Genomic DNA, 27,289 nt, shown 5'->3' on the forward strand with positions numbered 1-27,289 from the left:
CTAGAATTTCCCTTGTCCCTTTCCTGATGGAGGGAAGGCCTCATTATTTTCGTTGACTTTAGGATAGTGCAGTGGAATGTGCAGTGATTTGGGGCTTTACTTCTGTCTCCAGTTCAAGTGAAAAGCTTTTAAGAAACTTCTGAATCATGACCAAGCACTGTCAGAAAGAACAGCTCAGTATTAACGACACCAAAAATAACTACAACAAAAGCACTTTTCCTTATGTTCTTTTATCTCTTCAGCATCCTAAAAAGTGTACTGTTAGCCCATTTTATAGTTGTGAAAACTGACTTGGGTGGTTCAGTAACTTGCTAGTGATTTGGCACAGCAGAGATCTGAACTCCTGTGTTTGGACTCCCAGGTCCAAAAACTCCCAAGTCCTGAAAACATAGTTTTTGGCAGGTAATTTAAGCATCGGGAGGGACAGTTCCAAATAACTGCCCAATAGTTTATTTTGGGTCTCATCTCTCCAGATCTTAAATAGCTGCTGCCCCAAATGAGAGATTGTGCAAAATGAGAGCAAAGCAGCTGTTGGGTCCACACTGGGTCAGTTTTTAGGCCATGCCTACGCTTTCCTGGTCTCCTCCCTGTAATGCTCTGGATTTGGGCTGGGTTTTTGTTTTCGACTGTTTGAATATGTCTGTGGCTTTCCTTCTTGGAAAGGGGAGTCGGCTTGAGATTCTTTTCCTTCTTTCCTTTCTAAGGAAGTTTGGATGTTGTCTTGCTGCTCACCTCTTTGCTGGGTTAGGTTGGCGAGATTATAAGATACATTCTTTAGTGGTTGATCACAATCTTGAGTGGGAATACCTGTAAAATGTTGTTAATATGGTTTCCTACCCACAGCATAAAAAATGTGCTCTGGGAACCGGGAGACTGGAGCCACTGCCTTTGCTCAAGGGAGTGGTCGGGTTTGAGTGGCATGAAGCAGTAAATGGGAATTTCCCGCCGAGAGAGTTGAAATAATGGTGGCCTCTTTGGGTTGCAGAAGAAAGAAGGTATAGAAGGACACAAAGTTGAGATTGGGCTTTTTAAAAAAAATTTTAAGAATTAGTAATAACTTTATTTTTAAATACTTTAAGACTTGCAAGAAGTTGCAAAAAACCCTGTAGTTCCTATGTACTCTTCCCTAGCTCTCCCCAATGACAGCTTCTTACACTGTAAAAACCAGGAAATTGATGTTGACCCAATGCTCTTAACTCAGGTGCAGACGTAATTTAGGCTGAATTCACCAGTTTTTGCATGTACTTTTTTTTTGGGTGTAGTTGGGATGCAGGACTGACTGTTCCATTGCAACAAAAAAATCTGCCTGTCATCTCTTGCATCCCTTCCCCCAGCTACCCCGCAGCTGTTCTCCATCACTCTTAACTCTGTCACTTCAAGAATGTTCTGTAAATGGAACCGTACACTATACAACCCTTGGTGCTCGTAGACAGTGTTGAGAAGGTGGGTGACGGGAGAGTCGGGGGGGTGGTGTCAGAAAGTGGGATTAGCAAGGAGTCCTGGGGTTTAGATTCACAGGGAGTGTCTGTGACTTCAGTCTCGAGATGGTGCATTGTCCGCAGCTCTTCTAAGCAGTGAAAGAAAACCCTGGGCTTTGAGGAAGCTGAAGTCCGCCAGCAGGGTCACTTGGAGGCGCAGCTGCTGTGGAGTCAGACGGGGGCACCACATGGAGAGACATTCCAGAAGAAAGATGGGCACAGTTTGCAGGTCGGGATAGGAGAGGAATTAGGGGCTGGAATTCGCAGCTTGGAAACGGCAGACAGTAATGCTAGTAGCCTTGGGTGCGCTGGGGCCGGGAGAGCCGGGCAGATTCGGGAGGTAAGGGATGGTGAGCAGCCGGGGCAGAGGCATGTGGGTGGCAGGGCTGCACCGGGCTGGCACGTAGTTCCAGCTGGGTGCCCGTCCGCTGCACGGGTGGTGGCTGCCTGGGGTGCTGGTTGGGGGGGTATTCTGAGGCCGAGCTCTGCTCTGGGGGGACAGATCTGCGGTTCCTGAGTGGGTGCTTGCCCGATTCAGAGGTGGGGATGGGGCCCACCTGCCACAACTCCCCCACCCCATCCTGCGCTCTCTGTTGCTGCAGGGACAGTAATGTGATAAGTAGCAAGTGTTAGAACATATCAAACTTGGCTCCTTTTTCTTCTCAGAAAGAAACAAAGAGCAAAGCTTGGCTTTAACCCAGAGCGGTGTAGTATGGCGTGGCTGTGCAAGTGGGACAGCTGAAGCCAAGGAGCTTTGAAAGTTGATTAGTAATGCCAAATGCATTTTTCATTGCCAGAAACGATCCAAAGAAAACAGTAATAGCTATGCAGGTTTAAAAATATAAAATACTTGTCATCCTAGAACTATTTTAATGAATTCTCTCAAGGGATTATGAATTGTTGCAGAAGCCTGAGCTCCAGGAGGACACAGCTTTGCAGTTTCTCTGAGGCTTGGAGTGGGGAGCAGGTCGTTGCACATGTAGATTTTCTTTCCAAAGGGATCCCTCAGGTGCAGGTGGGCCTGCCCTCACTGTGCCGTGTGGCATCAGGATGCTAACTTCTGCTGTGCCGTGTCTGCCCATTTCCTGTGGCTGGGGCTTCGAGGAGATCCCAGGTGTTAGGGTAGCTGGTCACCCCGGAACTTCCATATCTTAGTCTGTGAGAAGCTTCTGTGCAGCTGTTGATTCTGGATTCACCTGGGGTACTTGCCCTGGCTCTGTGGCTCTTCCCGCAGTTCTTGAGCCCTGAAGGTTTTCCAGGCTTGTGGGGTCGGGGCTTAGGAGCTTTTCCAGAGCCCAGACTTATGCCTGAGCCTTGCACCGAGGGAATGCATCTTCCACTTATTTTGGTCAGTTCTTAGGGATCCCGACCTTAATAGGATTAACTATAACAAATGCTCTGGTTTCTCTAGATCTTGTAATTAAAAATAAACAAGACAAGGTGTGAGTGCGTAGGAAGGTCCAGAAGGTAGCTAAGGTTTAATGAGACAGGCAGCCTGGTGGTGTTAGGGAGAAAGTGTCATTTCCCGGACTGTCTCTGGACGTAGCGGGGGGCGGTTCTGCGGGCACAGGGGAGCCGTGACTAGAGAAGAACCGTCAGTGTTGGCCGGCCTTCGGGGCAGACCTGGCACCGTCTGTGTGTCACCTGGCGCCGTGAGAAGGCGCTAGGTGCCCGCTCCTTAGTGCTTTTCTCCGGAGACACCGGTACTTCTCTTGTTCTTTCTCTGTGCTCTTGACCCTTCTGTCAGAGGAGGAAACAAAGATTTACAGATGTTGAGAAGCTTATGGGGTCATATTGTTTAGTAAACGTACAAACGAGATCCACACTCTTGCATCGTGCGAAGCCTCTCCTTCCTCCTTCGGCCCAGAACGAGGTTCTCTAGGTCAGCTGTGCAGATGGGAATCTGCACTGGGTGGGCCTAAGTGATATTCCTGAGTGACAAGTCCAGGACATGAGGGGTGGGATGTTAATATGCTGGCAGCACCCCACCCCGGGCTCCCGGCCCCCCAGCCTTATTGATCCAGGAGAGGTTCTGATGTTGGCGGGCGGGTCCCGACCTCCCACCCCCCCCCCCCCCCCCCGCGTCCGAGAAGGCGGAGCCACTGCGCGTCCTGACTCCTGCCTGGGCTCTGGCTGGGCTCTAGCAGTGGGGCCCTGCTGCCCCTCAGCCAGGTGGGATAGGTGGGGGGAGGCGCCGGCAGGCCTTTCTCATCTACGATGATGACCAGTGCTTAGTTCAGCATAAACCTTTCCCTTTTTGGAGGGGTGGAGAGAGAATTTGAAGCAGGCTCCGCACCCAGCACGGAGCCCAGCATGGGGCTCAACCTCATGACCCTGAGATCATGACCTGAGCCAAAATCAAGAGTCAGACACTTAACGGACGGAGCCACCCAGGCGCTCCCAGGATAAACCTTTCTGGAAAGAAAATCCTCAAGATGGCGGGCGGGATGGCCCCTGTTTTACCAAGGAGATCTGCTTTGCTCGTAGCATAGATTCTGGCAGCAGAATGCTGATGTTGCTTTCTGAACTAGGTCATTGTTGGCACTGATTTTCTTATATGGCCGTGGGGCCACACAGCCTGATAATGAATTGCCAAAGGGCAAGGGACCCTGCTTGTTGAGTCCCCTGCTGTCACTGTATTAGCAGATGTCTCCCTTCATGCCAGGGACAGTCTGGAGCCTGGTTTACAGCTGCTAACTCAGTGGCAAAGAGTGGGGACTGACACCAAACTCGAGCAGATGCGATACAAAGCAGCGGCCGCCAACTCCATGGGTACAGGCTTCGGGAAAGGGCTTTGGGGGAGAGGGTCCGAGCAGCAGTGTGAACAGCTGGGTCTTGCGTCAGGCCAAAGGAAAATTGGGCAGTTTATTAAAATGAAACACTCCTCCAGAGTAGAGAACATCTGTCTGTACCTGCCCCCCTCCCCCAGGATGGACACTTTTCTCCTTCAGTGATGGGTGATTTCTGTTGAATTGGTCACCTGTTATTGTGTAACCTCTCCCCAGAGTGTTGTGGCCTGAAACAGTGATGCTGGAGTATTGCTTATGACTCCTGGGGTTGACTGGGGGTTTTCCTGTGGGTCCTGCCTGGGCTCGTTCATGTGCTGGTGGTCAGCTGGAGGAGTGCTGGCCGTCTGCACTTGGCCCCGGGCTGTGGCTGGTGTCTTGGTTCTTCTCCGTGTGACCTCTCCAGCAGGCTAGCCCCGGCCTGTTTTTGTGCCGATGGACACATTCCAAGAGGTCAAAGGCAGGTGCTCTAGGGCCTCTTAAGGTTTAACCTTGGAAAGAGCCCAGCGTCACAGGAAATCCCAAGGCCAGCCCTGATTCAGGCCACCTCTTGGTGGGGGCAAGGGGCACAGTGGCTTTGGGGCGTGGACATAAGGGGATGGAGTTGTTACTGTAATAATCTACCAGCTTGCTTCCTGTCCCTGAGGATCCGTGTCCTTTACACCTGCAGGATATACTCCTCTCCCGTTTTTGCCCTTCCCTTGTGGCACAGCATCGACCTTAAAGTCTGTGCTCTGCCTGCCTCAGCCAAGGATGGCCGTGGTGGGGCCACCAGGTTGCAGCTCCTTAGATCTGGCTTCTCTTGATTCAGGGAGCTGTGACTTGAAAAGCTACCCCCAAAACCAACCAACCAACAAACGTGGCAAGGTTGGGACAAGGTAACCGCAGCAGCAGATAGTCTTATTTAAAGAGTGGGGGTAGCGAGGGGCATATAGCAGTAAACGGTCCCTGGCAGCTCGGAGGTCCGGCCCGGCACATGCCGTCCGGCCAGCATGCTCCTTCTCAGCATCGTAAACTGTGGTGTCTGGTGGTGGTGGTGAGTAACCAACCCACCACAACCTGGTGGTTCAAACAACAGATTTCTTCTCTCTCATGCTTCTGTGGATGACAGGGCAGTTGGCTGGCCTTCGCTGGGGGCCGTCAGTGGCTGCAGTGAGCAAGCGGTGGGGCCGGGGGTGACCTGGGCTGAGTGGGTCCCTCCCACATGCGTTCGTTCCCAGCCTCACCAGCTCTTTGGGGGCCTAGGTTTAGAAGTCCCCACATTCTGCTGGCCAGAGCATGTGTCAAGACCTGCCCAGATTCAGGGGATGGGGATGTAGGCTCTTTCTTGCTGGGAGGGAGTGCCAGTCACTCTGCAAAGGGGCATGGTCATAGAGAGATGTGATTAATTGGCAGTTATCTTGGTAGCAGGCTCCCACGCTATCCTCTCCAACATTGTGGGAGTTTGGATACATTTTTGTTGGCTTCATTTTCTATTAATTCTCAAAAAGGAAATGCCGCTGTTCTTAGCATGGGGATGGGACAGTTAACAGAGGGGTGTCAGGTTAGCTAACCTGAAACAGGCCATGTCTTAGTGGCATGTCTGCTTGTCAGGGCTGCTTTGCTTCTCTCCCCAGGTCTCCTGAGCAGTGGTTCTCAAAGTGTGGTCCCTGGACCGGTGGAGTCTGCGTCACCTGGCTGCTCTCTGCTTCTTGGGCCGCACACCACATTTACTGAACCAGAAATTCCGGGGCGGGGCGGGGGGGGGCAGGCAGTCTGTGTTCTGACAAGCCTGCCGGGTGATTCTGATGCCCCAAAGACTTGAGAACCACTGTTCCTGCAAATTCAAATGGCTCTTGCTACTGCTTCCTTACTCTTGCAAGCTGGAGATGTTGCCATCCCCACTCCCTCTTTCCTGGGCTCTCTGTCCCTCTGATTTAGGATATTCTTTGTAGTATCTGCCCCAGATGGTGTTTGTGTCAGTGTAAGGCTGGGGCTTTCTTTCTGCTCCGGGGACATTTATTGGCCGTCAGTCATTGTGCCCAGGAACATGGGTATAAAAGTGAGTAAAACATGGTCCCTGAGTTCCCTCAGCTTCTAGTCTAGTGAAGGAGGTATAGTGTGGGAGGGTTGGCCAGTTCAAGGAAAGGACAAGTGCAGTTCAGGTATGTTTTAGCTTGAGGTGTCCATGTAGAAATATATATCTAGCAAGTCATTGATCTTAGGAGTTAAAATTGAAAAGGCAGGGCTGGAGCTGGCAATTTTGGAAGTTACCGTATACATGAAAATTTAAAACCATTTTTCCTCAAAGATGGCTATTCATCAGAATTAATTGGGGTCTTAGAAAAATATGGATTATGTACCCCTGCCCTATGGATGACTGAGAGTTTTGGGATCTCCCATGTGTCCCAGGGGATTCTGACCAGCCAGGTTTGGGAAACACAGCCCCAAATGTGAAACTGCATGGGGAGAAGTAGCCAAGGGGTAGGAGGGCCAGTATGGAGCCCCAGGGGGGAATGCCTGTCATATGCGGAGGTGGGAAGACTCCTCTGGGAGCAGGGGGGGGGATGGGGAGGAGACAAGTGCAGAGCAGGGTTTAGATGCCAGGGGACTGGAAAGTTACCAGAGGGAGGGCTTCGTGGAGGAGGATCGGATTAGGCACTGCAGCCCTGGTGGCCAGAGCTGGAGCCGGCCTGCAGAGGGACCGGCGAGGGTCGGGGCACCTGGCTGGACCCAGTGACTTGCAGGGAACTCTCAGGGAAGGAGAAGGTGAAGGAGGAAGGCAACCAGGAAAGCCCAGTGTGTTTGTTTTTTCAAATGGGAGAAACCCGAGCAGGCTGCCAAGGGCGATGGGTCTGTAGAGAGGGCTGAATGGAAGAGGGAGCAGCGAAGCAGGCTACTGATGAAGCCACGGCCCAGGGGTCAGAAGGATGGACTCCAAAGCTCAGCGCTTAGGATTGGCCTTGAAGAAAAGGAGGGCCACCCCCGCTCATCCCAGAGGGAAGGAGGTAAGGGAAGGGGTTTGGAAACGGGAGTTTCTAGCTGCTGAAAATGGGTGTGGTCTCTCTCATGTTCCTTTTTCCTGGCAACCCGGGATGCGTTTCTTGCTTGCTTTGTTCATTATTACTGATGGTGGGTTTTGTGAGCTTTTACCTTGTTCAGTGTGCAGTCTCAAAAACGGGGCTTCTTTGGCGTCCGTGAGCCCACCCGTGACTTAGTGCGCATGTGTTAGTAGGGTACGTTATTTCTGCGGGGTTCACATTGTAGCACAAAGCAGCACCTCCACACTGGAAATGGGCGGGCTGGGGTTCAGCAGTTCCTCATAAGGCACTGCTTGGAACTCTGTGTGTTTCACCTTGAAAGCAAATTAGCGGTTAGTGCCTGGTTGGCCCACAGAGCTCCGCTAACTCACAGTGCTGCCAACATTGCTGTAATTCTGTGTTGATCTCCCCCCTCCATACCTCCTCTTCCTGTGCCTGTTATCCTCCCTCTTTTTCAGCCCTCCTCCTTCCCCATCTTCCTTCCTTCTCCATGTTTCTGTTCCTTACAAGGACTGGTAGACTTTGAGGGTGGGCCTGGCATCCTGTCACTCATGGGAAGCCCTTTTTGAGGGAAGGTGTGTAATGTGGCGCCTCCCAGGGTTCTGTCTTACTCTGTGGGGTTTCGGGTGGTGCCAGCAGTATTTTGGGCTGGGTGGCTCCTCGTGCTAAGATAGGCAGTGGCCCTAAGTCTCCTTGCTGAATGTCAGTCTCGCCCCTCAGTTTGAGACAGACACCCTCCCTCACCCCATACCATTTCCAGGCACCCCCTGGGGTTGACAGGTTGCTGCTTGTTGAGAACTCAGCTGCTCACACATCTTTCTGGTCAAGGAGCCGTTAGGATGGGTGTTGGGAGTCCCCTTGGAAATGTACACAGTGTGTGTGTGTTCACCTAATCACGCTAGTGATTAAGGGCTTTCAGAAGCAATTTCAAGGGCACGATGTCTACGAGACAAAAGAAAACAGGTTCTTACTGTTTCCTGGGATCTGGTTAAAATATTTAGGCCAAGGTAGTACTGTAGGTAAAGATGAGTAGGACTGCATTTGCGGGACTTCAAACATGGCTTGTTAGGAAATGATTAAGTGCTGGTTAACCTATATTACAGTATATACCAACCTGAACTTCGAAAATTTGGCAGGGGGAAGCAGGAGGAGAAAAGTGGAGTATTTGCTTAAATAAGAGTGTTTTTCAGTAAATCCATATATCCTAATGCATTGAAATAAGTGTTTTGGTTTTAATTTAATAACTGGGTTACTGTTCTTGTTTGCACACTTGCCGGGTTTCATAGAGGTGAGGCTTAGAAATCTCTGTGTCCTGAGTGTGAAGAGCTGTGGTCACAACCAGCCTTGACCCTTAAATGAAAAAGACTGGAAGACTGTGTTCTGTATGTTTGTAAGGAAAAAAAAAATCCGTCCCCATCTTGTGAGTTACTGAAGTTTCTCTTCTTTTCCTTCTCTCCTACAGAACCTGAAAGCAGATCCAGAAGAGCTTTTTACAAAACTGGAGAAAATTGGAAAGGGCTCTTTTGGTGAGGTGTTCAAAGGCATTGACCTTCGGACTCAGAAAGTGGTTGCCATAAAAATCATTGATCTGGAAGAAGCAGAAGATGAGATAGAGGACATTCAACAAGAAATCACAGTGCTGAGTCAGTGTGACAGTCCATATGTAACCAAATATTATGGATCCTATCTGAAGGTAAGGCTTGAAAATAAGAACGCGATGTTCCATGATGCGGTGCTTGACCGAGTTGGAGCAGTGGACGTGAAGGATGTCGGTAGCACAGCAGGCTTTCAGAGGAAGGAGAAATGTTCTGACCTTTGCAATCAAAAGAACCTGGCTTTGATAGTTTTATCATCTTAACGGTCACCTATAGAAATATATTTTGGTTAAAGTGTTTGTCGGCGTTCCCTTTCAAGGAGGAAAGTATTTCTGAGTGAGACTTTGTCATCAAAGACACATTTATTCTGAAGGTATTGTAACGACAACCATGAATTGATCCCCGTAAAACCATGAATTTAGCATGGTTTATCGTAAAAACTCATGCTGACCCAAGAATATTAGCCTTTTGATATTTTCAGTTATCAAATGCAGTTTAATGTTGTTTTAAAAACTGCTGGAACTGATAATGTTCAGTGAGCTAGTTCATCTACATTTGACTTTGAAGAATTCTAGGTAAGTAAATAATTACTTAAAAGAGTTACAGTACAACACTACACATTGTCCTTGATTTCACCTAGTTCTGTGAATAGGAAAGACAAGCATTGAGTTGGTGTTCCAGTCCTTCCTGGGGCCATTTTAGATGTCGTTGGGCACTCCGGTTACACCACTAAGAAAGCAAAAGGCTGTCCGTTGGGTTTCAAGTCCCTTGACTTATGCCTGTTTTACTGACCTTAACAGTGTAGTATCTTCCGAAGTGGGGTTTTGGAAATCTTAAGAATTGAACAAAAATTCTAAAATAACTCTTGTGGAAACTAAAACTTCATAGGTGGGAAGAACTTCCCGAGAGCGAGGCAGCGGTAAGCCCAGAGAATGTATGGCCAGGCTTCCTTCCGACCCGGGTTTATCCTGTAAATTCTTCATGTTGCAGCTCAACACCTACTCTGCTGTCAGAAGGGACAGTGCAGGCTTTGATTTTGTGGGAATGGGATAATAAGGTATAAGTGGAAAGATAGACATTTTGAGAACCCATTGATTCACTTAAATATTTAAAGAAATAAAAATCGAGTGGTAATCCAGTCTTTTTTTGGCAATATGACGTAGGTTCAAATGGCAAAGGATGGCAGTCTGCCGTAGGCCAAATGCAGCCTTTTAAAATGGAAAGGGTAAGTTTTGGAGTCTGACGTCTTAGACTTGAATCTTGCTTGTCTTGGCATGTGGCTTTGAGCAAGTTTATTTGTTTTTTAAAAAATTTCCCTGCTTCCTCATTTGTAAAATGGAAAATCATGGTATATACCTCATTTTTGCAAAGATTAAATGGTATCAAGTATGCAAAAATACCTGGCATGTGGTAGCTACTTAATGAGTGTTAATGTCCTTCCTTAATTTATTCATACCCCATCTCTGAAATTACCTTGCAATAAAGGACGTATTCACTGAGGTCAAAGCAAGGAGGAGGAAGTATGCCAATGATAACAATGGATGTTGGGGTGGGGTGCATCCCCTTTGGGTCTTGACAGGGCAGAGAGGGAAGCACTGTATGCTTTGATTGTCATGATCCAAGAGAACACGTGTGACTTCCATACGGGAAAGCAAAGGTCTTCTTGATGTTAAATTTCTATTGAGAAAAACAAATAGCCGAAGAAACTCAACTTGAACTCTGTCTGCTAGATCACTTACTATTCTTTGTGAAATGACTTTGACAGTAGTTTTATAGTAAATTCAGAGTTGCATTTCATGTGGTATGTATATTTTAATATGAATCATGGTACCTTTGGCAAAGGAAGGGTGGAAGTTTCTCAAAAATTTTTGGTGATTTATGCCAGCTAATAGTTAACTATGGAAATAAAGGATCAGTGGTTCAAAGGTATCTTTTTCAACCCAGTTCTCCAGCAAAATTTTTACTGTGTGCTGGAATAGATTGCTTTATTGTGGCCAAACATGGTGTTGACTGTACATGTTTAGAGATTCCGTCTGGTATGTCCTGTTCTTGCTTGAGTAACTTGATTCTAGAACATATATTTCAAGTCAGCCTCACCTTGATCTAGAGTTGCCCAGTGATGTCAGCTGCTAGAATAACCCCCCTAAATTTATAATAGCTCACACGTGATACAAGTTTATTTCTTGCTTGCTGGTAGTCCTGCTTTATGGGCAGTTTTCCTCCAGACAGTGATTGAACCTGGTTCCTCCTTTCTTGTTCTTCCTTCCACCTTCCGTGCATGGCTGTGCTCGTGGGCTTTAAGTCACTGTGGGAGCTAAAATGGAGACTCCTGTGAGAAGTGTCCGTGTGCCCAGGCCTAGGTATGGAACACGTATTTTCTGCCCACATTTCCCTGGCCAGTCCCCAGTCATACCACCACACCTGACTATGGAGAGGCCAGGAAGGAGCATCTCATCATGAGCTTCCTGGAGCAGGCAATGGGCTTGGTGCTCAGCCAGCCGTCCCTTTCCAAAGCCACTTACTCTGTAAAGGAAGTAGAATAACTCCCGGAATGATGTTCTCAACTGACTGTCTTCAGGAGGATGAAAAGTTTGGATAACTTTGTCTAGACTGTTTTCTATTTTACTAGACAGATTGTCTTTTAGAGGCTAGAACTGCCTCAAGAATGCCAAAAATAGTATCACCATTGTGAAAACTTGACCTTGGCTTCTTAAACCATGTAAAACTGGATTCTGTCTAATTGGATTAAAAACATAAAGGAACTTCTCTAGTTAAACAATAGTAGCTGTCGTTAAGTTGGGCTGGACAAGAATCCAGACCTGTGACTCTTATCTGCTGGTTCCTGTATAACACTTTCACGAAGTCCCTTGGCCCAGAGGAAGAGCCTCAGTGGTGAGCCAGTTTAGGTTCGTAAATTCCTAACTGTTGGGTAAGATACAAATTAAATTGACACCTAAGACGGATGGGTCAGTGGGTCTTTGACACTAAGTTGAAAATTACTGTGCTTTCTGTGGTTTTTGTTGCCCTTCTAAGAACTCCCCATAGCATTCAGAGGTAATATTCTTAGTTCTTTAAGGGCTGATGGGAGAGAGGGCCTTCCATTTCACCTGGTGTTAAGGACTTTCACATACCAAGATTGGGCAAAGAAAGAAATGAGCAGAAACTAGTTTCTTTGTATTGGGTTAGCACTTAAAGGTCCCCTAACTATGTGTCCATTGGTTTTAATCATCTGGTTTAGAGAAAGAGATTAAGCACAATAGGTAAGCAGTGGTCTGAATATATTGAATGTTACTGAAGATGAGGGGAGTGGAGCTGATTTCTTACTGTGTGGCTGTGATCAAGTCACAGAACTGCGGTGTAGCAAGTTTGTCCCCCAAAGATTGAAAACAAAAACAAGATTGGGCGAAGAAAGAAATGAGCAGAAACTGGTTGGAGGAGGAGAGGCAATAATTCAGCGATGAGAGCTTAAGGTTCTGTTGATGAATCTGAAGCCCCGATGGGTCTTAAAGATTACCAGGGACCAAAGAAGAACTGCATTTGTTGTAGTTCAGGTGTTTAATGTGTGGGAAATTAAACCATTGAGAATATTTAATTAACCAGAAGCCTCTGAATCCCAACCATAAACCACTGGAATTTCCTGTCACAAAAATACCATCCACAAGGTCATAATGAAACTGTGTGTGTGTGTGGGGGGGTGCTTTGGGTGGTGTGCAGGAGAAGAGAGAGAATTTTTTGGTTTTTTAGTTAAGCGGTAAAGACACAGTAAGATCATAACAGAGGACATGATGTTATATAGGATTCTAAGCCTGTTTTCTTTTTGTGCAGCGTTCACAAGTGCTATTCATCCTCTTTAGCTACACAGATCTCTTAAGTGTTTTTGTTGTTGCTGTTGTTCTGCGGAGATAAGCGGGTTATTAGAATCTCCACTTTGAGATTCACAGAGCCAAAGCCAGGATTTTAGTCTTGGATCTTAGCATAGGTACTTAACTGTCCGTGCATTCTTTAGGCTGCCAACTTCCTCAGGGATAAAACGTAGAAACAGAAATTTCACTTGCGGGATTACTGATCAAGATTGAGAACATGTAGATAAAGTGCCTGGCGTGTAGGAGATCTTTAGCAAATGATAATTTTTTTTAATAAGAGACAAGTTACCTGTGCCAAATGACTCAAAATTCGTGAGTCTTTTTTTTTTTTTTAGATTTATTTTTTAGAGGGGGGAGGGGCAGAGGGGGAGAGAATCTCAAGGGGACTCCCCACTGAGTGCAGAGCTCAACTGGGGGTGGGGCGGGGGGTGGGGCTTGATCTCACAACCCTGAGATCATTACTAGAGCCGAAATCAAGAGTCGGGCGCTTCACCGAGTCACCCAGGTGCCCCCCAAAATTCATGAGTCTTAAAAACAGATTATTAGCATACTAAAAATTAGGTTTATCATTTTTCTTTTATAATAAATTACTTAGTATTTTCAAACATTAAGCCGGCTTAACCAAAGCAAATCAAGTGCAAGGCAAAAAATCCAGAAAACAGAAAGCTGTGTTTATCTTAGTTGTTTTTGTTGTAGTATTAATACTAAGGCAACATGTCCATGGAGTGAGTAGGTGTCTTTATAGTGAATTCAGGTCCCCAACCTAAAACTAAGTTATTCTTCAGTTCTAAAGAATTTTAGGGTAGTTTTACTCATCAGATTCACTAGAAAACTAATATGGAAAAGTCCCCTGATGAGTTTTAGAAAACTAAGTGCTCTACGTAGATAGAAATTAGGCTGCTAAAAGGGTTGGTTGGCTGTGTTGTGTACATTACAAGAACACTTTGCAATGATTTTTTTAGAGTTAAATTATTTTGACTTCTGAAGTCTTTTTCTTCTTCTTCCTTTTCCAAAGGGAAAATAGTTCCCGATGAAATAGAAAAAACAGTCATTTTGCCCTTAGGAAAAGAAGTAAAAGAAAAACACGTCTAAATGGCTGGCATCTTTGTGAACGAGGCTGCTGGTTGGGTTACCATCCACCCACTACGCTTATGCTTCTTGTCCCACTGTGACTACTAACGGCCTCTCCCTTGACTTTCAGAAGCATCCAAGTTTGGAAATATAATCAGCCTATTATGCTTTATCTCCAGAAAAAAACAAAACCAAACCAAAACTACAGTCTCTTGCTTCCCCATATTATATTATAACTTCATGATCTTTTAATCTCCGAGATGAAATAAGAGTGTTGTGACATGATAATAAACATACCTGTTGGGACATGTCTGAATTTATCTTCACTCACACTTTTTTCCCAACCGCCTGCCCCATGGTACATCCTGCTTTTGTATTGACCTGGTTTCAGACATAGGGATATAGATGGATTATTAGTTTTGGGAAGCATTTCCGTTCCCATGTATGCCTGGTATGTGTATTAACCTTCCTGTGCCTCAGGAATTCTTACTCGCTCATGCCTTTCCTAGCCTTGACGGCAGAGAGTCCCAGCACATTCTCACTGAGATACAGAAAATGCGATACCGTCAGTATAGCGCATGAGCAGTGATTGCAGCTCAGTTGAACTTGAGTCAACAAGGCAGATTTAAAGGGCCAGAGAGGAAAGTCGGGATTCTCCTGTTGTTAGGAGTCACTATGCAGAATGGGACTTTCTCTGGTTGTAACAGAGAAGGGCATGTGAAATTGGGGCCCAGCCCAGCCACCTAAATGCAGTAGGGTGGTACCTCTCTATACCTCCTGCCAGTTGCCCCAGACTGCCCCCTCCCGCACTGACCGTACCTGTGGCCATGTCCGGAGACATTTTTAATTGTCGCTTCTGGGGGGATGCAGTAGTGGGTGGGCACCAGGGATGCTCCTACATATCCTGCAGAGCCCAGGACAGCCCCCACAAGAGAGAGTCACCCAGCCCAAGCGTCCTTAGTGCCATGGTGGAGACAGTGCTGCCCATGGAGTGAACCGTGATCTTTTGTCCCAGAATATAGGTAGAAGGAATGCTATTTCTGGGGTTGGAGTTCAGACTCTGGGAAGTATCCCAAGGGGTATTTTGGACAATCTCACAGACCATGATTATGCCCGTGTGATTTTTGTGGCCAGACTGCATGTGAGCTTTGTGAGCAGCATGAGCAGGATGCGTCCACGTTCCGGACAGTGATTTTATGCTCTCTGTGCTAGTAGGCTAAGCTCTGAAATGTCAGACGGTGTTTTGGGTACAGTGGTATCTGAAAGATGCTTTTCTGGGTGACTTTTGTTCTATCTATCTATCTATTTATTTTATTTTATTTAATTTATTCATGAGAGACAGAGAGAGAGAGAGAGGCAGAGGGAGAAGCAGGCTCCCAAGAAGCAGGGGGCCCGATGCGGGGCTCGATCCCAGGACCCTGGGATCACGACCCGAGCCGAAGGCAGACACCTAACCATCTGAGCCACCCAGGCGCCCTTTTGTTCTGATGTAAGATAGGACAAAGGCTGTGGGATTTCTCGGAACATTGTGGGCCAATAAGCTTGTTCACAGCAGGTGTTGTTTACTTAAATATTGTCGAGACCCTTTCTCATTTAACGTCCATTATAAACTCTGCTGTTTTAAACAAAGCCCTGGAGAGCAATGCTGGTTTGGCTGCCCGGGGATCCAGGTCACCGAAATGAGAGGGAGCCTTCCCTCACCGCTGAGTGTCTTAATGGGAAGCGTGATTCTTCCTTGAGCACTCGTGGGCTTACTACAAAGTTAATATCCCTGAGACATTATTTAATACCTGGACGAGTGCTGCATAACTCGAGGCCCTCCTCCCCTTGATATTTTGCGTGTTTTCTTGATGACAACCAAGGTCAAAAGTTAATGTGTAAGGTGTTTTTTCTTTTTAAATTCTCTTTGATCACTGTTGTTTTTTTAAACATGGCGTGTCATTCTTAGTCCTAAAGCAGAGATCATCCCACTGTAGCCTCCGAGTTTTGGGCTAACTGCCTAATCAATAAAATGGCCTATTCTGTTAAATCAAGCATTGGTCTTTCTTTCTTTCTTTCTTTCTTTCTTTTCTTTCTTTCCTTTCTTTCCTTTCTTTTCTTTTCTTTCTTTCCTTCCTTTTCTTTTCTTTCTTTCTTTCTTTCAACTGTATTTCTTCCCACCTTTTCCACTTATGGACATCAGATGAGGAGAGTGGGGCTTCCCCTCCCCCCCATTTTTGAGTTTGTGGCACCATCATCATTGATATGTGTAAGACCCTGGTCTGTTTTCATCCATTTTATTATATTTCCTCCTTCATCCCCACTGCCTTTTTCTTTTGTATTATAGGTTTTGATATGTCTTAGGATATGTGTGTCCTCAGTAGATACAATATTTTGCGTACTGTGTATGAATTTATTTTTCCCTACCACATAGTTGTTTTTCAAAAATTGCACACAGTAAAATTAACACACGTATGGATTCTTATAAGCACCATTACACATACGACACAGAACAATCCCAACATCCCAAAGAATTCCCGACCCGTCGCCCACCTCACCCTGTGGCATCCATTGATATGTTTTATCGTCCCTGGGGTTTTGCATTTTCCAGAGTGTCATATAAATGGACTCAAACACCTTTGTTCCTTCTTTCAGTTAGCATGATGTCTTTGGGATTCATTCACATTTGTGTGTATCAGTTGTTTGTGCCTTTTTATTGTTGAGTGGTATACCATTGTCATGATGTACCATATTGACCTATTGAAGGGCATTTGGGTAGTTTCCAGATTTGGGCCATTATGTGTAATATTGCTCTAAAAGTTCACCTACGGTTTTTGTATGCACGTAAGCTTTCACTTCTCTAGGATAGATACTGGAAGTAGGATTGCTGAGTCATATGGTTAAGTGTGTATTTGATTTTCCACAGTGACCGTATCATTTTGCGTTGTCATTGTCAGCATTTTTTATGTTAGCCATTTTTGTAAGTATGTCATGGTATCTCATTGTGGTTTTAATTTGCATTTTTCCAATGACTTAGGATTTTGAGTATCTTTTCATATGGCTCTTATTATTCCCATCAGCACTCTGGACTGTGTATTCTGGAGTGGGATACTTAGTTAATCCACCATGTTGTTTTGATTAGCTTTACCACCTTACACTCCGAGGCTTTTTGGTTTCTCTGGTTGTTTTTTGTTTTTCTTTTTTTCTTCTCAAAAACAGCTTTAAGGAGATAGAATTCACATGCCATATAGTTCATCCATTTAAATGCACTCTTCAGTGGTTTCTGGTGTATTCCCAGAGTTGTGCAGCCATCACCATAGTGAACATTAGGACGTTGTCATCACCCCAGAAAGAAACCCATACCCGTGACTGGTCACTCTGCATTTCCTCCCAATTTCCCCAGCCCTAGGCACCCAGGGATCTACTTTCTGTCTCTATAGATTTGCCTATTCTAGAAACTTCGTATAAATGGAATCCTATGATATGTGGCCTTTCGTAACTGGCTTCTTTGACTTAGCATAATTTTTTCAAAGTTCATCCATGTTCTCGCATGTGCTGATACTTCATTCCTTTTCATGGCTGAATAGTAGTCCATTGTATGTATATACCACATACACATTTCTGTTTTTTAGTGTTTGATATGTATATTTAGGTTATTGATTTTTTTTAAATAATTGAATCTTTTTTGTGGGGGGGATTTTTTTATTCATTTATTTGAGAGAGAGCCAGAGGAGAGCGTGCACAAAGGGAGGGGGGAAGCAGGCTCCCCGCTGAGCAGGGAGCCCGATGCCGGACTCTATCCCAGGGCCCTGGGACCATGACCTGAGCCGAAGGCAGACCCTCGATCGACTGAGCCCCCTAGTCACCCCTAGGTTATTGATTTTTTAAGTCCATATTGGATATCACAAGTATCTTCTCTGACTCTGTTGCACCTTTAACTGAGAGGTATCCTTTGTTGAAAGAAATCTTTGATTCTAGTATAGTCAGTCTGTCAGTTTTTCACCTCTGGTTTGTGCCTTTGGGATCCTGTTTAAGGAAACTACTAGTTCCCTTAGGTTATAAAGTGTTTATAATTTTTTTCTGTTAGCCTTATAGTTTTGCTTTTTATTAGATCTTTATCTGGTATATAGTGGGAAGTAGAGATTTTATTTTTCTGTTTTATTTTTCTATCTATAGTGGGATAGATTTTCCATTACTAGTTTATAAATGATCTGTCCTCTCCCCACTCAGGTATGATGCTGTAGCACACGAAAGTCTTACATATTTCTAGGCCTGTTTCTGGATTTTCTGTTCTCTTGCGAGGCCAGTATCATTCATGTTGTATGTGTGTGATTATTAGCTTGGCTTTAAGTTTTAATATCTGGAAGAGATAACCCGCTTCACCTCTCCCACATACAAACAAAAGCTTTGCATGAGCTCTTTGAAGATCTTTATTCTACAGTATAAGGTTTGGAATGAATTTGTACATTTTCTGTTTAAAATACTACTGACATTTATTTTTGAGGAGAATTGACATCTCAAGCCAAACACAAATGCCTTTTCTTTTGGGTTGTCTTTTTGTGAACTTTAATAAAGTTAAATTTTTCTCCCATAAAAGATCTTGTGGATTTGTAGGTCAGTTCCTAGACACATAACTTTTTATTGCTATTTTGCGTGATATATTTTTAGATCGCTTATTAGTGATGATTTTTCACATTGTTTTTGGTAATCTTGCTGAATTCTTGTTAGTTTGCTATGCATATGCTCACATCTGTAAGTAATGGTAGTTTTCTGTCTTCCCTTCCACCCTCGTCAGCATCTTCCATCTTAGGTTTTGGCTGTGACCTCTAGTGCTGTGTTGATTGTGTAGTGATAGGAAGGATACGCTGTGTTGGTCCTGATCTTAAAGAAAATGCATCTTAAATTTTTCTTTAATAGGTACGGTATTTGATACAGAGTTCTGGTGGGTAGACTTCTTTTTTAAATAAGGAAGTCTGCCTCTATTCCTAGTTAGGGGGCTTTTTAAAAACTAACAAGCCACAGCACTTGTTTTTTTCCTGTAGTTTTAAAGGTAGTTATGTGATTTTTCTCTTTCAATCTTGGTGTGAATAGATGGCAGTTGGCTAGATCTGAGGTATGCCCTTTCCAACTTCTGAGAAAGTAAATTGGCTTCCCAGAGTGAGGGAGACCAGAGAGTTGGCTTCATTAGCTGAGGACTAGGGTCCTCTTCTGAGGTCTGCAATTTTGCATACCACTCACAGATAGAGAAGTAGAACCTGACCTTGCCTTGGACAATAGGCTGCTGCAGGGGCCCCGTCACCAAGATTCCCACCCTCGCATTTCCTTCCTGGTCACGGGTTAGGAATGATGCTGAGACAGAATTTTAGCCAACTGTTCAATTGATGACTGAGTGATTTACTCACGTCTGTGCGGGCAGTTACTCTGCATCTTGGCTCCTAAACCTTGTGTGGGTTCCTGGTGTGGAGGAGAGTAACCTGGCTCAGAGCAGCTGAACCGAAAAACTGCGCTCTGGATTGCGTGTTGAATTTGAGAAGAGGCTTCCAGGTTGCAGCAAGTTTTTGTATTTGGAACTGGCATGGAGGGATTACTTGTGGGGCAGGACCTCGATGGAGTTGTCTCTTTGGGAATCGTTCAGATGGTATCTGGAAGGTCTGGGTGTATTTCTGCGTATGCACCTTGAAATTGTTTCTCCCTTTGCTGGGGACGGTCCAAGACACACTGGGAAGCATTTTCGTGGTGGAAAGAGGAGAGGAAGGATGAATCCTGGGTGGTTTGGACTGCCCTGGTGTGAACCACATGGTTCTCTGTATTTTTGAAATTACCAGAATACGAAATATTTTTCATCCATTGTTTTAGATTCCACTTTGGTACTTTCCCACTGCATTTTGGGCTAGGTAGGTTTGTGAGATACTATGCTTCCGGCTTGGTGTGGAACAGAGAGGCTTGGGGATTAGGGGCAGGGTCTTTGAATTTGGTTTTGGGAAATATCCTACAGGAGCTAGAGAAGAGACCTGGTTAGAAAGGGCAAGATCATCTTTACCCATCACTTTCTATTCTTTTCTAGCCCCTCTGACCCCAAGCCCTAGAGATCTGGAACCCTGCCTCTGAAGATGTAGTCCTGGCTCTGAATCTTGGACCTGTGTCCTCATCTGCAAAATAAAGTTCCTTTCAGTCTCTGATTTGGCTTAGCTTGCCATTTTTTTTTTAAAGATTTTATTTATTTATATGACAGAGAGAGGCACAGCGAGAGAGGGAACACAAGCAGGGGGAGTGGGAGAGGGAGAAGAAGGCTTCCCGCAGAGCAGGGAGCCCGATGCGGGGCTCGATCCCAGGACTCTGGGATCATGACCCGAGCCGAAGGCAGATGCTCAACGACTGAGCCACCCAGGTGCCCCTAGCTTGCCATTTAATAAGTTTGTTTTAATTAGAGAGTGAGCACACACAGGTGTGTGGGGGAGGGGGGAGTCCCAAGCTTGCTCCTTGTGGAGCCTGACTCTGGGCTCCATCTCATGACCCTGAGAACATGACCTGAGCTGAAATCAATTGACTGCGCCACCCAGGCGCCCCTAATAAGCAATTCTTATGCACAGTCAGAGAAATTAGAATCCTAGATTATCAGAGCAGGAAGGGACTTTGCAGGCTCCTGGCACACTCTTTAGTCTCTGGATTAGAAAACCAAGGCACAGACAAGCTGAGCGATTTCCTTTTCTCACAGTATCAGAGTTGAGCTTGAGCTGGGTTCAGGGCCACAGGCTTCTCGTTCCTTGTCCACCGTTGGCTTCCCTGCACCTGACTGTTGTCCTGTCAGACAACTTCTTTCCCCTTTTCCTTGTTGGATTCCCTCTGTCTGGTGGCTTTCTCCCCCTTCAGTGAAGATTTCAAGGTCTCATCCGTAGGTTAGCCCATTTTGCGTGAGCTGAGCCGTTCAATCCTGAGGATAGGGGTCCTCACTGTTGCTTAATTAGGCACCCGCCCTTCTCTCTCCCTGGGGCGGATGATCGATCACCTGCAGGGGGTGATGCGCTGGCATCACCTGGGGACCTTAAACTCCTGAGGCCTGGCTGTACCTGGAGATTGTGATTTGTTCCCGACTGTGGCCTAGACCGTGGGAGTTCTAAATGCTCCCCAGGTGATGCTCATGTGAGGTCACAGGTGAAAGTCATTAATCTGTAGGCTCACCTTGAGAAAGAGCATCAGCGGAGAGCAGCATACAGAAGGTAATTACCACTAAGGATGCTCTCAGTGTTGGAGAAAATAGCAGCTCAGAAGGTTTAAACAAGATGGGTGTGTGTTTCCTCACACAGCAAAAATTTCAGAAGGGCAGTTCCAGCTGGTGGTCACCGGTGTCCTCAAGGATCCAGGTTCCTTCTTCCTTTTCATGTTGCAGTCCTCAGGGTCTTAGCTTGGCCTGTGGCAGATAAAGGGCCACTTTTTTTTTTTTTTTTAAAGATTTTATTCATTTTGACAGAGACAGCGAGAGAGGGAACACAAGCGGGTAGAGTGGAGGACCACTATTTGGAAGAGTGTTCTTCAGGTACAGGAAACCTTTCTCAGAAAGCCTCTCGAAGCCACCTCCTTATATATTTCATTCATCAGATCTGGGTCATAGGCTGATGTCTTATCCCTGGAGGGTTGGGGCCATCTCATCGGTTCCCACCAAATAGGACTTAGTCTTTTTTTTTTTTTTTAAGATTTTATTTATTTGAGAGAGAGAGAATGAGAGAGAGCACATGAGAGGGGGGAGGGTCAGAGGGAGAAGCAGACTCCCTGCCGAGCAGGGAGCCCGATGCGGGACTCGATCCAGGGACTCCAGGATCATGACCTGAGCCGAAGGCAGTCGCTTAACCAACTGAGCCACCCAGGCGCCCATCTTCTTCTTTTTTTTTTTTAAGTTTACTTCTTCTTCATAGTAGTACTAGTAATCTCTACAGCCAAGGTGGGGCTGGAACTCATGACCCTGAGATCAAGAGTTGCATGCTCCTCCCACTGAGCCAGCCAGGCACCTCTAGGATTTACTTCTTGAGCTGGAGAAGAGTGGGTTTCTCCCAGAGTCATAAAGTCAAGGGAGGGAGAAGGGGGAAGTATTGGTTGAATAAATCAACCAACAGAGTCTCTGAAAAGGAATTCTGTTAGGTCCTGCCCTAGACATGCCCATTTGTGGCACTCTCTGCCACCACTGCCTTGGGGAATCTGGCATTTGCTTACCTGTGAACATTCCCTTTGCTGGTAGCCGTTGAGATTCTACTGGAAGCTCGATCAAATTAGCCAGACACTGGACCTGCGGGCGCCTGGCCCTAGGTCATCTTTTCACACCTGCCTTGAATCTGAGGCTGAGTTATCATCTTCAGATGTCCTAGTGCTGAATTTTTACTTAGCGCCACCTTATTTCTTGGGTAGTTTAACAACAGAAATTCTTGCCTAGCAGGTGTTGACCTTAAAAGTAAAATAGCCAGTTGTTTTACCAGCAAAATGAATTTATTTGGGGCTAGCAGAGGAGTTGCGGCTTGGGACTATCAAGCTGAAGTAAAATCCATAGTCAAGTCCAGAGAACAAAGGAGAGGAAGGCTCTTTGATAGAGGAAAGGGGGAGCCGGCAGGGCTGCTAGAATCCGAAAGTCCGTTGGACTGAACGGGGGAATTGGAAGTGAACTGGCTTCTCACTGGCTGAGTTGTGACTGTCTCTCATCGGCTGGGGTGTTGCCGGAGAAGGAGAAAGGTCCTTTTGGCCGGAGTGGTAAGGCATAGGCTTCTTTCTGTTGGGGCTCTAAAAGGGCTGCAGAGAGTCGTGGGGCATGAGAGGCCCCCCTGTGGCTTCCCAGCTCCATTTTAAATGACGTTTCCTTTATTCAGTTTCACACCTTTAAATGGTTTATTCACTCTTCGGTGCATAGATGATTGTCACCTCTGTAGCTCATGTGTGTGGAACGAATGAATGAATTTGAATTTGTTTCAGTAGCTATGGCCCACTTTGACATAGATCTGGGAGCCTAGCCAACACCTAAAAAGTCTTTCCTGTGTGGCTGGTAATTGGACGCCCTTGCAATAACGGGGACCTGCTTTGGCTGCCAGAGCTCGCTGTCATGTGAGCCATGCAGGGCAGCCCTGTCCCTCCTGCTCCTTTGCTTACAACCAGTCTCTGCCAAGAATCCCATTTTGGTTTTGTGGTCCTGTAGCTTTCTTTGTTAGCACCGCCTTCCTTGTTCCTCACCTGTGGATGATTCTGTGGTTGCCCATGAAACAATCTGGCAGAGTTTACATTCCTTCTCCGTATAGCCATTCCAGTTACTTAAAGTAGCCTGCCCTTATCCACGGGGGATTAGTTCCAAGACCCCCCCGCAGTGGATGCCTCAAACAGCAGATCGTACCAAGCCCTATATATACTCTGTTTTTTCTTAAGTGTACATACGTGATACAGTTGAATTTATAAAATAAGCACAATAAGAGGTTAACAACGATTGTAATAATAACAGTAATAAAACAGAACAATTATAGTAATAACATTTATGTGAATGTGGTCTCTCTCAACATATCTTACTGTACTTACCCTTCTTATGATGATGTGCGTTGATAAAATGCCTACGTGATGAGATGAAGTTAGGTGCATGACATATGCATTGACCTTTTGGACCTTTCATTGGGAGGAAGATCATTTGCTTTCAGACTATGGTTTAGTGCCGGTAACTGAAGCTGCCAAGAGCAAAGCCGTGGATAAGGGGAACTGCTGTATTAGCAAACTCGCTTTCTGCAGAGCCCCGAGTTCTTCCTGATAACTTGCCTTTGTTTGCTCTTCACCCGGACATCCTAGGGCAGGTCCTTTGTGGCAACATTGCTTTTTTTTTGTCCGACATCTGAGACTCTTTGGGCTCTGAAGGATCGACTGAGGTGGGGTTAGTACCTGGTCCTTTGGGGCAGGGAAATGGTTTAGATGCTTGCCCTTTGAGAACCTACTGGACCTAAAGGTTTTATCGGTATGTTTAAGAGTCCTTTTGTCCCTTTCTGATGATTCCTCTTTAGGAAAGCAAATTAATTTGTAGGTGACTTTTCTCCCTCCTCTTTAACTGGATATCTGTAACATATATTTGGGGAAAAAACAGATACTTGAATCATATTTTTAAAACAAACATTCTCGGGCGCCTGGGTGGCTCAGTTGGTTAAGCGACTGCCTTCAGCTCAGGTCATGATCCCAGGGTCCTGGGATCGAGTCCCACATCGGGCTCCCTGCTCTGCAGGGAGCCTGCTTCTCCCTCTCCCACTCCCCCTGCTTGTGTTCCCTCTCTCACTGTGTCTCTCTCTGTCAAATAAATAAATAAAATCTTAAAAAAAACCCAAAAAACAGAAACATTCTCCTTCATAAAACTTTTTATGAATAGATTGTTTTCTTCTCTCTTCCTTTTTTGTGTGCTTGATGCACAGATAACTGTAAACAGAGTATTCTGATTCCTGTTTATTTGCATTATTGCGGTGGCAAGGATCAAATATCAAGGCATTTCTTTGCCTGAAGGATTTTTTTTAAGAAAGGAAATTTTGAGATGATAACATATACAAATAGCTTTGCTAGCTGCGCAATTGGGAAGTATGATGTTTTGGCATTGGGGGGCTATTGGCTTACTGCAGATTGAATTGCTAAAAACAATTTATATATAACCCGTTAAGTAGACCAAGCATTGTTACACTGGATTAGGGACTTAGTTTACTGAATTTTCATGATTTTTAGTTGACTTGGTATGACTTTCTGGTTATATGTTCTGATTGGACTCTTCCTGTCATTATAAGTGAAATCAGTAGAGAGAGAGGTCAATGGCAAGGTTGATCATAGACCAGTGCTTATGGAAGCTCATCACCTACATTTCTTGTTTATATACAAGTCTCTCTTGCTTCTAGCCAAGGCTGGTGTAGGGTGGCACATGGATTTTGCATCCATGATTGCTCACATATCTTAAACAGGCCCGATGAGGTGGAGTTGGCGTGTGTTCAGTAGCATGAAGACTTCTTGCCTTTCTCTTGTTCCTTTGATGGATCTATATTTCTGGGCAGTTTTCTGAAAGTTGAGATCCATTCAGAGGCTGACAGACATATTCCTAGAAGAAAAAGGGCATAAATATGCCAAATGCAAAACCACAATGATTTCTTTGATTGCAGGGACCTTTGGGCCAGCTTGCAGTAAGAACTTGCCTTTAGAAGATCCTTTGGTTCCCATCAGTGTCTCCCTCTCCTCAAAGGGATGGCAGCCCGATGGACAGTGGGCACATGACCCTGGCATCGACAGACTTCCACGGAGGTAAGCTGCTCTGTCAGTGCTGCCCAGACAGACAGGCGCCTCCCTCGTCAGTCCCGAGCCCTGCCTCCATCCATGCCGTATGCACGCGCGCTCAGAGGACCGGAGGCTTTTCTCTTCCTCGGGTGGCAACTAGTCCTTCTTGTACACAGATTAGAGCTGAGTGGTGTGAAAGCCAGCTGTGGAGGCTTTCTCCTGGTTGAGGACAGGAATTTCCAAGTTGGTGGTCTTGAACTCATGGTCAGTCCTTTATGGCTTTGCGTCTGTCTCTCACTGTGAATCGGGCTTAATTCTGGTCACTGGGAGCAACTGTTGCTATTTGGGGACAAGCTGCACAGAGTCTGTCCCTTCTTCTATTAGGGGAGGTAACTGTTGCTGGAGTTGCTGGTAACCGCTGTGGTGAGTACCTTGGCCAGACTCTGGTACAGGCGTGTGCGATTTCAGAGACCAAGCCTGGAACTTTCTAGAAGGTATTGCTCCAGATCTTGACCCAAGGAGGGTACGGTGCAGCAGACATTTACCTTTCCTTAGAAAGTGGGTTGCAACCCTGGATAGGCGCGATTGTTGTTGGCAGAGATTCTGCTTCCACCTGCTCTGTTGCTTTATTCTTAAAGGGCTAGATATATCAGAAAAAATTAGTGTGCTTCTTAGCATATTTCTGTTGTTGTTTTATTTCCTGTCTTCAGTTAAGAACTTCAGTTGCAGGGTTGAAATGAGGACTCTTAACTTACCTCCTTGAGAAAAGCTGCTGGGAGCCAGGTGTCACTTTTACGTTCCAGTGTAAAATTTTGGAAGCTTCAGTGTGGCTGTTGCAATTGATACTAACCCGAGTGTGATCTTCTGACCTTCTCAGTAGACCTCCCATTTCCCTTTTTGACAGAAGCGGGGAGAGGAGTGTGTTTGAGTGTGGTGGGACTTGCCAGCCATGGCAGGTGTAAGTCACCCTGGTTCTTGCTTGGCTGTGCCCTCTGGAGCGTAAGGGGCGCCGTGCGGAGCGGGGACATGTTTGCCGCCTATGAGCTGTGGTCTGTGGGAGTCCTTGCGGGTCTAGTGACCTCACCGAACGTCTCCTTTATGCCAGCTTGTATACATTTGTAAGAAAGGAAGCAACTTCAGTGATGAGCCTTTGGTTTTTTATTCTAACCTCTTAAGGTCACCTTTAGGTCTGTTACAAGGATTTCCTTCGTAAGTGGCTGGCCCGTCTAGGAGCTGTGCTCTCGTAAGGCTCTGGCTAGTGTGGACTGTGTTAGGAAGATGATCTCCTGGCTCTTGCACGGTCTTACACTTTCCAGGTCCCCGCTGCTGTGTTTGCCGTCTAAGAGGCTCCTAACGCCACCGGCGGTCCCTTGCTCGTTCTCGTCTGCCACAGTGCTCACCTGTGATAGCAAGAGCATCTGAGCCCAAGGCAGTTAAAGGAATTCTAGCTTCACTGCTTGCTTTAATAATGCACCAAGTTTGATACGACATTTTCTGAGTTCAACCAAGTTTCTGCCTCCAGTCTGTATTCGAGAAAGGAGAACTAGTCCACCGGAGTAGCTGTCAACAGAAGCGGCACGTTCTTAGTCTCTGACTTCCTGCTTTCTTCTTTGGGCAGGAGTTACTGGGTCTCATCATCCTCTGCTGGATGCACCACACGTGTGCAGAGTTGTGTCCATCTTTAACATGTTTTAAAAAGCACCGTCTTGGTAAATTGGGATCCCTTACTTGGCAGCTGGGTTTAGGACTGAAGCCTCTAGAGCACATTTAAGAAGTGTTCACTTGTACCATACCGAAAGAAATTTATGGCAGATGATTCCAGTATATTCAATGTGAGATGTGTAAGCCCTTCATTACTAGGATCTGAGGTGTCTTTCCCTGCAGGTAATCCTCACAGGTATTTGTTTTTTTTAAACAGTGTTAATGGGATTTCACCAGTGTGAAGAAAGTACTCAGGATGACCAGTGCCAGCCTCTTTCTCCAAGAGCATATTACACCTGTGTTTGGGCCTGAAGGTCATGCTCTCCCTTGATCCCAAGACCCAGTTTCTAGGGCTCCGAGGCCTAGGGTCAGGTGCATTTCTTCCTCCTGCTGCCATAATTCGTGGCTCACCAGTTCTGTGCGTACTGAGCCGTGCTACTCTGTCTTGATCCCAGAATGCAGGCATGGTCTCTGTACCCGAAACTTGTTTGGTGTAGCGAGGGAAAGAGAGACATAGCCAGGCGGGTATCACCCTAAGTGCTCTGA

General features: G+C 46.0%; 1 protein-coding gene across 4 annotated transcripts in view; it reads left to right on the forward strand.

Annotated features, from left to right (window-relative positions):
* The window catches only part of STK24 (serine/threonine kinase 24), a 110,370-nt gene that overhangs the window by 38,623 nt on the left and 44,458 nt on the right, over positions 1-27,289 (forward strand). For 2 of the 4 annotated variants that reach the window (XM_064585940.1, XM_045869630.3), the window contains exon 2: positions 8,747-8,977. In XM_064585940.1, coding sequence (XP_064442010.1) covers positions 8,747-8,977 — 231 coding nt within the window. Of the gene's footprint in view, positions 1-7,119; positions 7,252-8,746; positions 8,978-10,042; positions 10,105-27,289 lie in introns of those variants that run through there. The other 2 variants (XM_064585941.1, XM_045869631.3) reach the window with 2 other exon arrangements.

The sequence above is a fragment of the Mirounga angustirostris genome, unplaced genomic scaffold, assembly GCF_029215605.1.
Source record: "Mirounga angustirostris isolate CCGP_5_RB_7025 unplaced genomic scaffold, mMirAng1.0.hap1 SCAF_3, whole genome shotgun sequence".
In the NCBI taxonomy this organism is placed as follows: Eukaryota; Metazoa; Chordata; class Mammalia; order Carnivora; family Phocidae; genus Mirounga; species Mirounga angustirostris.